The sequence below is a fragment of the Prunus dulcis genome, chromosome 1 (assembly GCF_902201215.1).
Source record: "Prunus dulcis chromosome 1, ALMONDv2, whole genome shotgun sequence".
Lineage (NCBI taxonomy): Eukaryota > Viridiplantae > Streptophyta > Magnoliopsida > Rosales > Rosaceae > Prunus > Prunus dulcis.
In genome coordinates, this window is record NC_047650.1 from 40,315,684 (window position 1) to 40,332,810 (window position 17,127).

General features: G+C 40.5%; 2 protein-coding genes across 3 annotated transcripts; one reads left to right on the plus strand and one right to left on the minus strand.

Moving 5' to 3' along the window:
* Positions 1–8,657: 8,657 nt before the first annotated feature.
* LOC117615232 (putative disease resistance protein RGA4) lies at positions 8,658–12,426 on the plus strand. 2 transcript variants are annotated; one of them, XM_034344279.1, is made up of 2 exons: positions 8,658–8,979; positions 10,315–12,426. In XM_034344279.1, exons 1-2 carry the CDS (start codon positions 8,668–8,670, stop codon positions 10,324–10,326), a joined length of 324 nt encoding a protein of 107 aa, XP_034200170.1. In that variant the 5' UTR covers positions 8,658–8,667; the 3' UTR covers positions 10,327–12,426. The 2 variants fall into 2 exon arrangements, with proteins under 2 accessions (XP_034200170.1, XP_034200169.1); XM_034344278.1 differs by having other exon boundaries at positions 10,375–12,426.
* Positions 12,427–12,681: 255 nt separating this feature from the next.
* Positions 12,682–16,616, minus strand: LOC117616327 (XIAP-associated factor 1). Its single transcript, XM_034345601.1, has 6 exons — positions 16,392–16,616; positions 16,212–16,275; positions 15,603–15,738; positions 14,196–14,333; positions 13,985–14,106; positions 12,682–13,041 (listed from the first exon to the last, which is right to left on the minus strand). Exons 2-6 carry the CDS (start codon positions 16,253–16,255, stop codon positions 12,879–12,881), a joined length of 603 nt encoding a protein of 200 aa, XP_034201492.1. The 5' UTR covers positions 16,256–16,275; positions 16,392–16,616; the 3' UTR covers positions 12,682–12,878.
* Positions 16,617–17,127: the final 511 nt, after the last annotated feature.

The following is a 17,127-nucleotide window of genomic DNA, read 5'->3' on the forward strand; positions in this document are numbered from 1 at the left end:
TTTGGGTGCCGTGAGCAGTTTAGGCTCATGCAGGCCAGGAGCTATTGGTGCCTTGTGCAGTTTTGGCTCGTGCAGGCGAAGGAGCTTTTGGTGCCTTGTGCAGTTTTGGCTCGTGCAGGCGAAGGAGCGTTTGGTGCCTTGTGCAGTTTTGGCTCGTGCAGGCGAAGGAGCGTTTGGTGCCTTATGCAGTTTTGGCTCGTGCAGGCGGAAGAAGCGTTTGTGCCTTATGCAGTTTTGGCTCGTGCAAGCGAAGGAGCGTTTGGTGCCTTGTGCAGTTTTGGCTCGTGCAGGCGAAGGAGCTTTTTGTCGAATTAAGCGAAGTGAGAAGTATCCTCCTTATGTTTTTCACCTCGGGAGGTGCTCGACGCATTATTCTTGAAGAATCCCTTGGGGAAGAAGTCATGTAGCATGATGGGGCTAGGCGACCTTTGTTTCAAGAGTTCATCTTTTGGAACCATTTTGTTCATATTTGATAATTCATTTCCTCTATGCCTTTTATGTGATTGAGGAGAACTTCTTTTGCTTACAAATCTTTTTGATCGAGGAGTTCTTGGCAAAGGAGCATTTTTATGTAACTTCTTCCGAGTAGCCAATGCCCATCCTTCATTATCGTCATCGAATGAATCGACACTACTTTGACTTTTCACTCCAACACACTCATACGGATTGAGTTGATGGGTTTCAGAGAATGCCCCTAGTGATTGAAGTGAGGGCAAACGTGCAGAACCAGATAAGACAAACGAGATCGTAGCATGGTTAGACTCTACCACCTTGTCAAGATCCATTTCGATTCTTCCTTGTTGTGCCAACTTCATGATGAGATCTTTCAACACGAAGCACTTTTCCACTGGGTGATTGATGACACGATGGTACATGCATTATTTCGGGTGGTTAATATGATTCATCTCTTCAGGGCGTTTGCACTCAGGTAACTCAATCACCTTCTTCTCAAGTAAGTCTTCCAGCATGCCTTCTACGTCAGAGTCTGGAAAAGGATACTTCTTCTCCTTCATTTCTTTTAGGGTGTGTCGTCGTGGTTCTTGATCTTGAGTCGACTCGGCCTTCCTCGCATCTTTCTTGCCTCGAGTGGAAATCTTCATTGGAGTAGCACTGATCGTCATTGACTCCAAGATGCGTGTCCTCAAAGAGTCTGCCCCATTTCTCGACGACTTGTCATTTCGATGATCACTCACCATTTCCTTTCTTCCATCGTGATTAGCGATACTTAGCTCTATATCATGCGCACGAGTGGTCAATTCTTCAAAGGTACGGGGTTTGATCCCTTGAAGAATGTAGAGCAGACCCCAATGCATACCTTGAATGCACATCTCTACAGCCGATAACTCTGAGACTCGATCTTTGCAGTCGAGGCTTAATGAACGCCAACGATTGATGTAGTCAACAACAGGTTCGTCTTTTCGCTGCTTTGTGCTAGTGAGCTCTAGCATGCTAACTGAGCGACGAGTGCTATAGAAGCGGTTGAGGAATTCTCTCTCCATTTGTTCCCAGCTGTCAATTGACTCAGGTTCCAAGTCAATGTACCAGTTGAATGCAGTGCCTCGGAGTGATCGGACAAATTGCTTCACGAGATAATCGTCGTTAGTGCCAGCGTTGTTGCACATCTCGATGAAGTGGGCAACATGTTGTTTAGGGTTACCTTTTCCATCAAACTGCATGAACTTTGGAGGTTGATAGCCCGTTGGCATTCGAAGGTTGTCTAACCTTTTGGTGTAAGGCTTGGAATAGATAAATGTATCTTGAGAAGGCCCACCATATTGAGCCCTGATGGTGTTCGTGATCATGTCCTGAAGTTGTTGGATAGATAAAGAACCCACCGAGGCTGTGTTGCCTTTTTCGTGCGACTTATCACCCGACTCTGTTTCATGACCCAATCCTTTCTCGCTGGATTCAGCTTCATGATGTGATTCTTTCTTATGCACGTCTTGACTAGGCTCCTTATCTTGATGTGTCTCCCACTTGTTAATGAGAGAAGCAATCTGCACATCCTTCTCCTCGACCATCTTAGTCAGTTTGGTGACCGCTTCGCTCATATGGGCCAGCTGTTCTTCAATAGACATAGCTCCCGTCACCATGACCTGCATAGCCATAGAATAAGACTCACCTACGGATGCCGAGGTAAGCTTCTTCTGTTGATCGTCAGGCGGGGATCCATGGTATGAGCCTGTGCTCGAGTCAGCGTCTGAAACAGGCGAGAGTGAGCGTTCTCTCGAATTTTTCGAACCCGAAAAACTCCTCCCTTCACTCCGAGAGTTTCTCTCATCCGCCCGAGAGGTATTCTTCTTTTGCCCCAATGAGGCCAAATTGATAACCGGTTCACGCCTTCGGTGAACATCTTTCGCCTTGGCTTGAGTCGGTATGGAAGTAACATGTTGAGTTGCGGATATCGCCTTGGCCTTGCTCCGGGTGACGACCCCAGCAGAATCTCCGCTTGAGAAGGAGGCGCTCACGCTTTTGCCTCTCGTCGCGGGAACGGATTGAATCTTCTTGGAAGCCATTGTTTTTGGTGTGTTGATTGATTTTGGAACTGGAGAAAGAGATGAGAGGCAGAGATGGTCCCACTGGGCGTGCCAAATTTGTAAACACGAATTTCTTGCGACAAATGAGACAAGAACACGTGTACAAAATAATATTGTATTTATGAAATTTAGGGTTACAATCTCTGTATTGAATCCTCTGATTCGATCTCCAAAGTGTTTAAAGAAAATTTGTGTTTGATACAAGGGTCGTAGAGACTTGATCTTGATCAAACGGGTAGCACGAAGCTTGTTTGGTGTTTGGGATTTTTATGGTGAAGGAACCGGCACGTATTTGTTGTGCTTGGTGGCTCTTCCAAGGTAGGGTGAAGAATGCAGAGAGTTTTCTGTTTCTTCTGAGTGCTAGGTTTTTTTTCTCTGACCCCTTCTTCTTTCGTCTTGAGGCCTCCTATTTATAGGCTTTTGTCGGATGCTTGACCTAAATAACTTTCCTTGATTTGTGGGATTTGATTTGATTTAAATCAATTCCCATAATCTGGCAATTTAACCAGATTATCTTCAATTGATTAACCTGATTAATATTTGATTTAAATCAAAGTCAATCGCAGAAGATTCTTTCCTTTAATTTTGTCTTCATCTTGAACCGTTTGATGCACTCCGTCGGATGTCGCCATTTGTCATTTTTGACAATTAATCCAATTTTGATGAGTCACACGCCACATGGGTGAATTACGGGGCCCACGATTTAATCCACCGAACCCTAATTATTTTCTTGTCAATAGAATTTATTACACCAAAATTTCTGTGTCTACAGTCACATCCAAAGTGACATAGGTACGTCAGGTAGAAGGGTGAGAACAGCAGTAGCCTTTCTGATGAGTGGCATATCCACAAAAACACAATGAAGCATACATGGATCAAGTTTGCTACGTTGATTTTGTGGAGATGAACGAAAGCCACACATCCAAAGATTGAGGGTGTGAGTACCAAAACAGAGGGCAGAGGTCTGTGTTGTGCAAGCACTTGTAAGAGAGTTTTAAATGTCAATACACCAGAAGGCATGTGGTTGATCAAGTGAACTACGATGACAATAGCATCATCCCAGTGATGACGAGGAACATGAGCGCCATCCCAGTGATGACGAGGAACATGAGCGCCAATCAGAAGTGCTCGTGCAGTTTCAAGAAGATGTTGATTCTTTCGTTTAGCAACACCATTTTGTTGTGGTGTCTAAGGACAAGTCGTCTCATGGATAATTCCATGTTGTTGGAAGTAAGTCTGAAAGTCTTGATTGACAAATTCTCCACCATTGTCTGAGCGAAGAATATGGATTTGAGCATTAAACTGAGTTTTCATCTGTTTGTGAAAGGACTGAAAACGGGAAAACACTTCATTTTTATTCTTCAGTAAATAAAGTCATGTCATCCGTGTATAATCATCTATGAATGTGACAAACCATCAAACACCAGAAGGTGCAATGATAGGTGAAGGTCCCCGGACATCAGAGTGAATTAACGTAAATGGAGTAGTACACTTGTTCGTACTCAACGGGTATGGCACACGATGACTCTTGGTCAAAATACAAGTATCACATGTGAAGTCGGAGTCCTTGAAACCTGAGAATAAATCTGGTATAAGATGCTTCATATAACTAAAAGACGGATGTCTCAATCGAAGGTGCCACAACCAGATTTGCTTTTGTTTGCTATCAAAGGGATGCGTTACACTGTCAGCCACATCGGGACTGAAGTTATCTACATAATATAGCCAATCTCTCTTAGTACCACGACCAAGAATCTCCTTAGTGTGAATATCCTGAAGCAAACAAAAACTCGGGTAAATGAGTACACAACAATTCAATTGTTCAGTAAGCTGACTGACTGACAATAATTTATTGGATAAAGATGGAACAAGTAACATATTAGACAATGAGAGAGAGGATGAGAGTGCAACAGTGCCATCCCCTGTCACAGGATAAGTGTAACACCCCGACTCCAAATTTAATCCCTTATTTAAATTATTTAAGTGAAATTACAAATTTACCCCTGGGGTAGGGATATTTTGGTCACTTTCTTACCTGAAAAGAGTTCGGGGAGGGACTGGTATTTTTGGAAAGGTAGTACTGAGATGAGTCTATAGACATGTAGTGGGCTTGAATCGGAGTTGTAACGAGAGAGATATGGTCAAGAGAAACTCAGTGCCACAACCGTAAATATTTGGAAGTGGAATTTTTTTATAAAAATAAGATTCTCTCTCTCTCTCTCTCTCTCTCTCTCTCTCTCTCTCTCCTCTCTCTCGCGCGCGCAGTGGGAGCCGGCCACCAAAATGACCGGGGCGTCGTCCTCTTCCAACCCCATCCACGTCTCGCCGCCAGCAGCTGTGGTTTCGCCGAAAAATGGAGAAGAAGCGGCCGGTGTCGTCCGAAGTTCTCCGCCGTCGATCACCCTCCTCTGGCCACGGATTCCGAAGAGTGAGGTATGGTTTCTCACCTACTTTTCATGCTCTAGCTGCCTGTTGGGTAGGATTTGAACGATTCTTAGCGTAAGTAATTCGATTTACGAATTGAAATTTGGCTAGTTTTGGGATCGTGATTCCGGCCACCTCCAGTCAGTTTTTGGGGTACGTCCAAGAACAAAAGTGGCTCCAAATAGGGTGTTATACCTAGGGTGGGACTTTGGAGCCGTGGTTCTGAGATTTTCCAGTGACGCATAATCGCTTTGGGCACCCAACGCTGCCGGCACATGTGGCGGCACGTAGGCAAGGGTAGTGAAGTTGCACTGTGTCTCGATAAGATCCTTAGGTTGTCACGAGTGCGTAGGATTTCGCGGATCTCAATTCGGACGTCGTTTGACTATCGAACGAATACCGCCTATTGCGCGTTATCCGGGTTCGATAGGTTGGGACCATTGGATGGTCTTGAATTTAATATATGTTAATCTAGGTATTTCTAGGATCGTATAGAAATTCACGGATGGTGAATCGGAGCCCCGGATGTTCCGAGTTAATAGTTTAAAGTTTATGTTTATATTAACCGTCAGATCGTGCGATCGTGAGCGATCCGACCGTTCGATCTAAACCAAACTTGCAGGACGAGTGTCTTATACCTTGTAGAACCCCTAGGAACCTTCGGATTGAAATTTGGAGGTCGTGGGCCCCGTGGGCCCGTTTGACCAGAGTTGGGGTAGTTTGACCATTGGTTGACCGTGAGTCTTTCGGAGTAATCTCACCTTCCCAGGGGGATTTAAATGACCGTAGAGATAGGTCTTGAATGTTAGATGAGTTATGTTGGTGATGTAGGATTAGAATATTAATTTCTTGTTTTGAATTCGAGAATTGTCGGATGCTAGATTGTGGGTGAGGTTTATACAACTTTAGAACGAAATATATATATATATATATATATATTTAAAGGTATAAAAGAGTCTAGAATGTCAGTTTGAAGTGCTATACGCACTACCTTAGGCACCTCCTCGAATTTTGGTTACACTACAAGTACCACCCTGTGAAAGTTAGGTCGCACGTGGCGTAGGTTATCCGGCGTGTCGACAGACCCCATACGTGGCGTTGGTTGTACTGGCTAGGGGTGGGCACTCAAACCGGCAAACCGGAAATCCGAGCCGAACCAAACCGGAAAAAAATCGAGTTGACCAAAAAGTCAAAAATCTGTCAAAAACCGAACCGGACCGGTTTGGACCGGTTTTGGATCCGGTTTCATGTCTTCAAAAACCGAACCAGGCCGAACCAAACCGGTGAAACTAAAAAAATATATAATTTCAATATATATTTATATTTAATGCTATATTTTTAATTTCACTAAAAAAAACTTAATATTTATCCAAGTTCAATATCAAAATATCTCTCTTTTCTCACTTTAATATTTATTTTTTATATGAAATTGAATAATTTGTTAATTTTCAAGTAAAAAAATAATATTTCAGTTGAGAATTGTATTACAAAAAAATTTTAAAAAATAATTTTTATAATCCGGTTCAAACCGAACCGGACCAAAACTGGTTCAAATCGAACCGGACAGTTTTTGAATTTTTTGAATTAAAACCAAACCAAACCAAATTGCATGAATAGTAACGAATCGGTTCTAATTTGAGGCGAAAATCGATCCAAACCGAACCGTGCCCACCCCTAGTACTGGCGTATAGGGAGATATTGTGATATGATGTTCAGGTCTTTCGTGGCGTAGGTTATCCGGAGTTGAGATAGACCCCATACGTGGCGTTGGTAGTACCGGCGTATGGGGAGATCTTGTGATATTATGTTGAGGTCGCACGTGGCGTAGGTTATCCGGCGTGTCGACAAACCCCATACGTGGCGTTGGTTGTACCGGCGTATGGGGAGATATGTGATATGATGTTGAGGTCTCGCGTGGCGTAGGTTATCCGGTGTTGAAATAGGCCCCATACGTGGCGTTGGTTGTACCGGCGTATGGGGAGATCTTGTGATATTATGTTGAGGTCGCACGTGGCGTAGGTTATCCGGCGTGTTGACAAACCCCATACATGGCGTTGGTTGTACCAGCGTATGGGGGGATATGTGATATGATGCTGAGGTCTCGCGTGGCATAGGTTATCCGGCGTTGAGACAGACCCCATACGTGGCATTGGTTGTACCGGCGTATGGGGAGATATTGTGATATTATGTTGAGGTCGCACGTGGCATAGGTTATCCGGCGTATTGACAGGCCTCATACGTGGCGTTGGTAGTACCGGCGTATGAGGAGATTATGTGATAATATGGTGAGGTCGCACGTGGCATAGGTTATCCAACGTATTGACAGACCTCATACGTGGCATTGGTAGTACCGGCGTATGGGGAGATTATGTTAAATACAGAGAAATGAATAAAGATATTGCCTATGTGTGGAATTGAGTTTTAGGGAAGAACTACGTGTGACTTGATCCCTCAGGGAAGGTACGTAGGCAGCCTAAGGTTATTAGGTGCAGCCGCGGACATAGATGTGATTGTGTTAGGAGGTTAAAACCTCGTATGTTGGATTTGGAAAAGTTAGATGATGTATGTTGTAGTTAATATTCATAATTCATATTTGAATGTATTGTTTGCCTTGTTTAAAGTATGAATTGATTTGATAGTGTGCTTGATAGTTTGTTGAGAATTATTAGTAGGCCGAATGTCGTTTATGTGAATTGCATGAAATTTTCTTGTGCATGCTGCCAGTTGGGAATATAAATTGTGTTTTATGTAGGTTGAAATTTTGGGAAATGTCCAATTTATAGGGGACTCTGCCAAAATTTCTGCAGAAAGTCTCGGTCTTTAGTATGTGGGCCCGGCATCGGGGTGATGTCTAGAATTCCACAGGATTCGTCTCGAGTTTCGGAAAATTTGGGGCGGGTCCTTTCAATAAGTAACTCCATTGGCATTTGCAATACAAGTTCGTCGTGGTTGTGTAGTATTCAAAAAAAATCATCATGATCAAACGTCATATGATCAGTTGCACCGGAATCAATTATCCAGCTAGCCCACCAATCGGGGTAGCCATGCAATTTAAAACAAGTCTCACGAGTGTGTCTCGGATCACCACAATATGCGCAATCTGATCCAAGTGTCAGGGTCATGAGTCGAGAAGTCATAATCTGTGCAGCGGAAGATGCATAGGATACCGGTTTAGTAGGAATTCGGATCGGGATCTGAGCCTGAGTCGGGGCTGGAGACAGAGTCGAAGTCGGGATCGGGGTCTGAATCAGAGACAAATTCGTAGTCGGGGTCATCATCGAAATAGGGGTCGGGGTCAGGGTCATCGTTAGAGTCGGGGTCAGGGTCGTCAAAATAGGATTTTGATTCCGAATCAGGTTCGGGGTCATCAAAACAGGATCCTGATTCAGGATCAGATTCGGAGCCAAAGTCAAACATAAACCCCCATAGCGAGCCTCGGTATTATTAGTAGTAGAACCATTCATTATATTTTGTATTTTATTTAGTCAAGTTTCCGATGTGGGACTTAATATTCTTCAACACTTACTTCACAAACCATTCTTTGAGTTTGAACCTTATTGCCACTAGCTTCCCAAGTTAACCTACGCTGCTTGAATCTTAGTTCACAGTTGTGTCATTTGCAAATCTTTTAATTCTTTTCCCCTTTGCTTTTTGTTTTTTTTTTGTTTGGAACGGCCCGTCACTCAATTTCCAACGACAACCAACAATGGCTGAAGCAATGGTTTCGGTCCTCCTAGAACAGTTGGCTTCCATCACCCGGAAACAGATAGAAGAAGAGGTAAGCCTGGTGGTGAATGTTGACCAGGAAGTTGAAAATCTCATCTTCCATCTCAATGCTGTTAAAGCTGTGCTCCAGGATGCAGAGGAGAGGCAGGTGCACGAGGCCAACGTCAGAAATTGGCTGCATAATCTGGAAGATGTGTCCTACGGCATAAACGACGTCTTGGATGAGTGGAACACTGAAATTCTCAAGCACCAATTTGAGAAACAAGAAAAAGAAGCTTTTACGAAAAGGAAGGTATGCTTCTTCATTCCCCCTCCCAGCGTTTGTTTTGGCAAAATTGGTCAGGTGATAATGCGTCATGACATTGCTATAAAAATAAAAGAAATAAATGAAAAGTTAACTTCGATAGCAACTTTAAGACAAAATTATTACTTTCAAAACACAACAAGAGGCAACGAACAACTTGAACGGTTCAAAACTTCTTCTTTTGTCAATGTCTCTACTATAATTGGTCGCGAAGAGGAAAAAAAGAATTTAATGAGCTTGTTGTTAAGTGAGAGTAGTCAAGGAGGGAGGAGCCAACTTTCATCCCCATTGTAGGAATGGGAGGATTGGGTAAAACAGCTTTTGCCCAATTAGTCTACAATGATGAAAATATAAAAAAGCATTTTGATGAAAGAATATGGGTTTGTGTGTCGGACCCTTTCGAAGAAATCAAGGTAGCTAAAGCCATCATTGAAGTTCTCAACAAGGATGATAGTCGAATGAATTCAACTGAGTTTGATACTTTGTTGAAACTTGAAATGTATGTTTGAGTCTATTAGTCGTAAAGATGATGTGCGGAATCCAACCGATAATAAGTTGGAACCATTAAGGAAGTTTTCCGAAATAGTGATATAGGCAGTAGAATATTAGTGACTACACGAAATAAGATGGTTGCTATTGGGATGGGAGCAGTCACTGATCACGTGATTAATTTGAATAAGTTGAGCGATCTAGATTGTTTGCTATTATTTTGTAGAATTGCATTCTTTGACAGAGAAAGAGATGAGTCCAGATTTCTTGATGAAGACATTGAGGAAAGAATTGCAAGAAAGTGTGATGGTTTGCCTCTTGCTACAAAGACTTTAGCTAGTCCGATGCGATATAAGAAAACAACAAGACAATGGATAGATGTTTTGGATAGTAAGATATGGGAACTAGAACTTGTTGAACAACATGTTTTTCAGTCGCTTCTACTAAGTTATTATGATCTTACTCCAGCAGTTCGATGATGTCTTTTATACTGTGCTACTTTTCCAAAAGATTATGAGTTTTACAAAAATAAATTGATTGAGTTGTGGGTTTTGCAAGATTATATTAATGTGAAAGGAGATGCAAAAAAAGTAACAATTTTAGGCGAAAGCTATTTCGATAACTTAGTAATGCGGTCTTTCTTTCAAGATTTTGTTACAGATGAGTTGGAAAATATTATAGGATGCAAAATGCATGATATTGTGCATGATTTTGTACAATTTCTCACGAAAAAGGAATGCGTTATTATAGATGCTAAAATTGCCAACGAGACAAAGAAAGTAGTGGATAATAAAGTTTGTCATCTGAACATAATGTCACCCTCCAATGATGCAGTTCCTATTTTAATTTGCCAATATTGTAGAAGATTACGTACTCTGATAGCTACTAATTCAGGACTCTCTACAATAAGCTCCGATTCAATTTTACAATTGAAGTGTCTTAGGACATTAGATTTGAGCAACAACTCCATCGAAAAGCTTCCTGAAGAGATGGGTGTACTAATACATTTGCGGTATCTCAACTTATCACGCAATGTTGATTTGAAAGAATTACCCGACACATTGGGTAATTTGTGCAATCTGCAAACATTGCGACTCGCTTTCTGCACGAAACTTGAAGTTGGGGGATTTGAGAAACTTGGACCAGCTTCAAGGTACTCTTTGGATAACTAATTTGAAGTTGGTGAAAGATGCGAGTGAGGCTAAAATGGTGCGATTAGCGAATAAGAAAAACCTTGTTCATTTGGATATGCATTTTGGACCCAGTGACCGTGAAGAAAGTGAGCAGAGAGAAATGGATGAAGAAATATTGAATGCCTTTGAACCACATCCAAATTTGGAGAGGTTACTTGTCTTTGGTTACCAGGGTAACACCCTGTTTCTCAAATGGATGTTGTCATTGCATAACTTGAGATGGCTTGAAGTTGTAAGGCTTCCATTCTGTAAGTTTCTGGCTCCTCTTGGGAAGTTGCCGTGCCTTGAATATTTTAAAATAGATGGAATGAAGAGTTTGAAAAAGGTGGGAGTGGAGTTTCTGGGTTTAAATGAAACACGCAGCAAACAAAAACAATAATATCATTCGCAAAATTGAAAACACTCGTATTCAAAGGCATGGGGGAGTGGGAAGAGTGGGAAGGAGTGGAAGGGTGGAAGGAAGATGATGATTCTGAAATCACGATAATGCCATCTCTTTCGCACTTGTGGATCATGCGCTGTCCTCAGCTGGAAACATACCAGACGTCCTGTGGAAGACACCACTGCACAACTTGACCGTCTCTAGTTGTTCGCTTCTCCAAGGTTGGGAAGAAGGAAGACGCAGGGAGTCGGACCAGGTGTCTCACATCCCAAACATTAAAATTGATGATCAGTTTGTACGAAAAGACGGAGTTTGGATGGATCAGCCAGACACAACAGAGAATCCATGATGATCAAGATGACTATGGCTTCTGCCTATCGCATCCAACTCTTCAGGTAAATTCGTAATTGACTAACTGTACACCTTTCTTAGAATTTAATGTGTTCAATTCTCTAGCAATCTAAGAGGACTTTCCTGGAAAAGCAATGTCAAGTGGCACCCCATAATCTTCTATATATGAGAAAAAGGTAAGGTTTCCTGCTGTGTTAATTTTCCAAATTTGATTTCTAGTTATAGATTCATTCCATATTCAATTGATCATATTCTACTGCAATCCATTTGAACACCTATTGACTTGAGCATCGGAGTGTCTTCTTGCAGGTACCTCTTCCTCACTCTTCATCATTAAGCAAATATGTTGTCCTCCTCCTCGGTCCTCACAAGGATCACCTTTACTTTGTGGATCTTTCGGGCTTTCATGTTACTCTCAGTAGGTTTTTTTTTTTTGAATCTCAAGATTCCAAAAGTTTTCCTGCCTTTTTCGTGTTTCTTACAAGTAATCGTATCCAATTTATGCTCGATATTGTTGTTAACTTTTTAAGTGTCTGAATATGGAAGAGTATTCATGTGAAGGAACATGAATTCATTAAATTGTTTCAGGTCTTCACACTCACCCTGAATTTTGCATTGACTTGGCCCTTAACCGACTACATGTTTGTGGAGGCTGTAATTAAACTACATGTTGTTGTTATTACTTCATGGACCTGTGGAATTTTTTTCTGCAGCCGCGGCAGGCTCGCAAACTGGTTTAGGATTGTTGCTGCCCAGTTAAGAGGTGCATGCGGAGTTTCATTAGCTAAGTCTGCAAAAGTAAAGAAGTCGGTTTGCTTAATCAATGTTGTTCAAGTGCTTACTCGGATTTAGAAAAGTACGGCGAGGAGGGAACATTCTGCAGAAAATCCAAATCAGTGGATGCAGCAGCGCTCCAACAATATTTTCCTGAGAGCAAAACTGCTCCTGCTGCAAATGGTACACCAAGCACAGCTAGCGAAGGGTTCAATACAAGTCTATACAATTCTTTTGTAAAGGTGAGTGGAGAGCAGCCGCCTGCAAGAAGGCTTTTTTCCATTCAATACATTTTTCCATTTTTTATGACATAGCAAACATCTCTTTCCTCTGACAATACTATAAACTTTCTTTTCTTGTATGATGTCTTTCACCATTAATGTCTCTTAATCGAGGACTAAAGACATAATTCGATCTGGTCTCCTTATAAACAGCAATCAATCTCGTATATTACTCCTATTGACATGCAGTTGCGACTAGTAATTCTACAAAAGGTCACGCTTATTGCAAAAGGTGAGATTCATTAAAAAGTATGAAACAAGCACATGGTAGCTTTGCACAATCAGTTACTGTATTATCACAGTTTCAATGGAGTTTACTACAGTTACAGCAGTCGTACGATTTCTGATGATTTAGGATACAGATTAAATGGAAGCATATAGAAGATTTACATAACCCAACGAGTATTGTCTCAGCTGCTAATGCACTACTTGATTGTCTTCTGTCTTTCTCCCGAAAAATAGCGATCCTAATAGAACAGCAATGCCTGTTAGTGCAATGGTGAATATAAGCCGTTTCCGTGAAAACTCATTCGGCTGTCTTCTTTGGGGACCTTGCCCTCTTTCAGCAGCCCTAGCATCCCTTCATATTAAAATTCAAAGGATTAATACACATGACAAATAAAGAATATCCATAATTCTTAAATCAAGGATATCTGGTCCTGGATATGTGCTCAAAAGGTTAGACAGTAGACAAATAAAATGTAAATCAGCCTGTACAGAAACCAGCTGCTAACCCCAAAACCCAAAATGACAAGTAACAATCATAATTATATTGGGTTTGATTGGCACGGAGGTACAGTTCAGAATTGTTAGTGATGTAACTCAACTTATGAATTCAAGTTGATTCAAGAATACAATCCGATCTAATCAGACCTTTGAAATCCCTAGCCTGAATGAAAAATCTTTCACGAGGACTACGAGCAGAAGATGTCCCTGTACGTGGGACTTCTGGTCATACAGATTTGTGTGGCTTGCAACCCTTATGATCATGGGGTTAGACTTGGTTGAGTTCACACAAATAAACAATGTTCATAACAAAACAGTGGAGGTAGCTTTTCTTTCCCTCTTTCTTTTAAAGAAAATTAGTTAGAAAGATAAAGTTGTGTGATACTAATATAATCAGGGGTGTTACCAATACTAGTGTTGGAACCCAAAGTGGAGCACTAGATCATGGGAATATATGGATATGGTGCCAATTTCAGCATAAATGCATGAACTGGACGCTCGGAAGAATTCAACCAGGACTTGTGTGCCTAAAAATGCCCAAAACTTTTAATCATGGGACAAGACATTGACTTCTCTTAAATATGGAAATTTGCCCTGACAAGGCTATATATTTCTTTGACTGCCCGACATACCAAACCTTAGAATTACAGGTAGTCGGCTATCAATTATAAGCTAAAAGATAGCAAGACAAATTTCTCTTAGACATTCCTCATAAGATATTTCATTATGCTGCACAATAATAAGTAGCTACAATTTACCAATTAATATATAAAAATGCTATATGATAGTGAACCAACCTGGAAGATGACACGGTATTATCTGGGACACCAGTGCAGCTAATTTCATGGTTGTATCTTTCTCGCAGTCTAATGTATTTGTTACAAAGATGACAAAGTTCCGTCCGATTCCCACATACTTCCTAAAATTACAAAAAAAGACTGATGTAACATTCAAGTTCTGATAAATATCATCTTAAGTCATCTTTTCAAAATTATTGACAAGTTTTACCTGATGCTCAGCTAGATCAATTGCAGGCAATGGGAACTCACAGAACTCACATGTGACAATTCTTTGAGGGCAATTTTCACCTTTGTGGACAGCTAATATTTCACGTTCCATTGTCTCGCTACAAAGTGAACAGGCTACCTGCTCTAATACACATGTCATTTCACATGGCAATTGTATGCAGGTACATGATATATCTACACCCAACTGAAGATAATACTAACCAAACAAAATGTGTTGGCTTAACCAATCATTTGGGGTTGATTATTAATGGCTGCTCAGTGTTTTGCGTCCTTTATGGTCTCTTTACAAAAAGATAAACTAAATTAAAGCACGGACAAACTGTGCATGGGCAAATATCTGCATATTGAGGATGCAGTAGATGAAAATGTTCCATTACATATTAAAACGATCATGCTAACTAAGATAACTTGAATACTCCTTGCAAGAGGCATAACTAATAAACTGTGTGTTTCCACAATAATTTGAAACTTTGGTTTCAGTTTGATTGCTAAGTGAAGAAATATTTTTCCAAGCTCATGAGGAGCTTGATACAGCATGTAGAATTTCCTTTATAATCATCATGTTTTAGTCATCCAATAATCTGTCAGACACGTACTGCCCAACAACGTCCAAGATTATTCTTTAGTTTCCAAAATTATCATCTAAAAATAACTCAACAAAGCTCCTGAATTGATTGGGGTTGGACAAATGAATTCTCTTTTGCAAACTATCCCAGTTTAAAGCTACATTCTATACAACATACTAACCATATTCACCTGTACAGGCTATATGCATGAAAGTGCTCGAAATAAAATAAAAACCAGTTTATTTTATGCAAAACTCAAACAAAAGCATATCTATATCCTCAAATACTTCCTAGAAGCTTTGGCATGAAATAATTACCAGTTTACATATGCATTATGCTGGCATACGATTTGGATAATTTAGGTTTCTGAATGTTACAATGGTGGGGTAACAAATTCAGGGTGTATGAATGTTACAATGTTACAGGGAAAAATTCGAATTAAAATATTCAACAAAAAATAGCTAACAATTGATAATACAATAGAGGGACAAAAGGGTTCAATCTCAGCCCTTGTTGAATATCAACATTTTGCAGTTTTAGATGGACCTCTGCAAAAAATAGCTAACAATTGATAATACAATAGAGGGACAAAAGGGATCCTTGACACCAAGAGAATTGCAACAACCGAATACATGCATATGAACTACATAATCATATGTAATTTCACTTTTCCAAGTGAATACTAGTAATTGCTAAAAAACTTTAAGCCAAACAAAAGTAATCTAATGCAACGTTTTCGCTTAAAATTAACAGGAGAGATTTCATCTTATATTGCACTAACTTCAGTAGGAAGAAAAATCTAATATCGTAAACTCACGTACCGGAGCATGGATGTCTGAGTAATGTTCCTTAGCATATTTTTTCGGAACCATATCACCACAGACTTTACATTTTTCTAGATTGCGGAAGCAATGAGCAGAGTGCAAATCAATATTTGAAGAGGGGACAGCTCTGTCACTGGAAAAATACAAACAAATTATCCATTAGCACGGTATTTGTATTAGAGGAAAGAAGCAGGTGAATGTCTACAAGTCATCAAACATAGTAAAGAAGTTTAAGCCAGTGACCATCTAAGGGAATGTGCAAACTGATCTCTTCAAATTGAAAGAACACTAATGCTTCCATTACCAAATAACTAGAGAGCAAACACGCCAAGGCACTAATAATCACTCTTTTGGGGGTTGCCAGTGCCACAATACCTAAATAAGCTGAGCTTGAGCTAGGCTTGTAGGAAAATTCACCCAACTACGGCAATTCAAATGTTTGGGTATCTCACAAAATTCAAACCAAATCATAAACATAATTAACATTGGCACGCATAAACCAAAAACTGTAGATGCATACATAACCATATAGACATATTATACAGAACAGGTACAATATCAGAATTACAAGATTTGAAGACACAGATTCCCAAGAAAAATAATTACCAGTGATTGCATATTATAGTTGCTCCTTCAGATGCAACAGCCATGGCGATTCAGAAAAATTCAGCTGAAACAAAACAAGATAATTGAATTCAACAAATTAGGCAACAAATCGCACAGAATTACATAAAGAAATCAAATATTAGGAACACAAAACAAAAAAATAGAAGAATTTAAATTTACCGAAAGCTAAAACAAGCTTCTGGGTTTGGTAGACTTTTACAATTACTATGAATTTCAGGTCGAACAAGAAAGAACGAAAGGGAAGGGAAGAAGAGTATGAAGAGTAATGATGGGAAGGCTTCGAGTCTAACGACCTCTTTTATTATTTATTTAATAATTAGGTGAGACGTTTATAAAGACTTTTGCGCCCTCCAGATCGACGAGGGAGATTTCAGAGAAGACTCACTGGCTCAGTTGTGCAAGGTCGGTGCTGAACTGGGGTTGGACCCTCTGCCATTGGTTTGGTCACTGTAAAAAATCTACTGGGCTGCTGCCTCCAGTGCCCATTCCTTAGATGGAGGTGGGCTGGGCCTAAGCGGGCCAGGGCGGGCTGAATATGGGCCTAGATGAGCCGGGGCTTTTTATTTGGCTTTTTATCATAAATTGTCTCTGAGATTTGCGAAATTATCACTTTTCATCCCTGACGTTTTTTTGTGACACTAATAGTCTTTAAGGTTACCCTCCACGCATCAAATATAGTCTATGTCGTGGCACATGTGTGTAACTCACACATCCAAGGGTATAGAACCACATGACTTTAAATAAAATATAATACATTTTAAAACTTAAAATCTATAAATAAAAAAATTTAAAACATAATTGATTTTTGTAGGAAATAAAAACCTAGATACGGATACGGGATAAGACGAATTAATTATTGAAGGAGAAGGGCTTGTTCGAAGAGAGAGCATTCCCT

Bases quoted from the DNA above. Each gene is read 5' to 3' on its own strand.
- LOC117616327 (XM_034345601.1), bottom strand. From the start codon at position 16,255: ATGGCTGTTGCATCTGAAGGAGCAACTATAATATGCAATCACTG. The intron at 15,739-16,211 runs GTAATTATTTTT...GTATTTTTCCAG, and splicing joins ACTATAATATGCAATCACTG to TGACAGAGCTGTCCCCTCTT. The intron at 14,334-15,602 runs GTACGTGAGTTT...GTATTAGAGCAG, and splicing joins ACTCAGACATCCATGCTCCG to GTAGCCTGTTCACTTTGTAG.
- LOC117615232 (XM_034344278.1), top strand. From the start codon at position 8,668: ATGGCTGAAGCAATGGTTTCGGTCCTCCTAGAACAGTTGGCTTCCATC.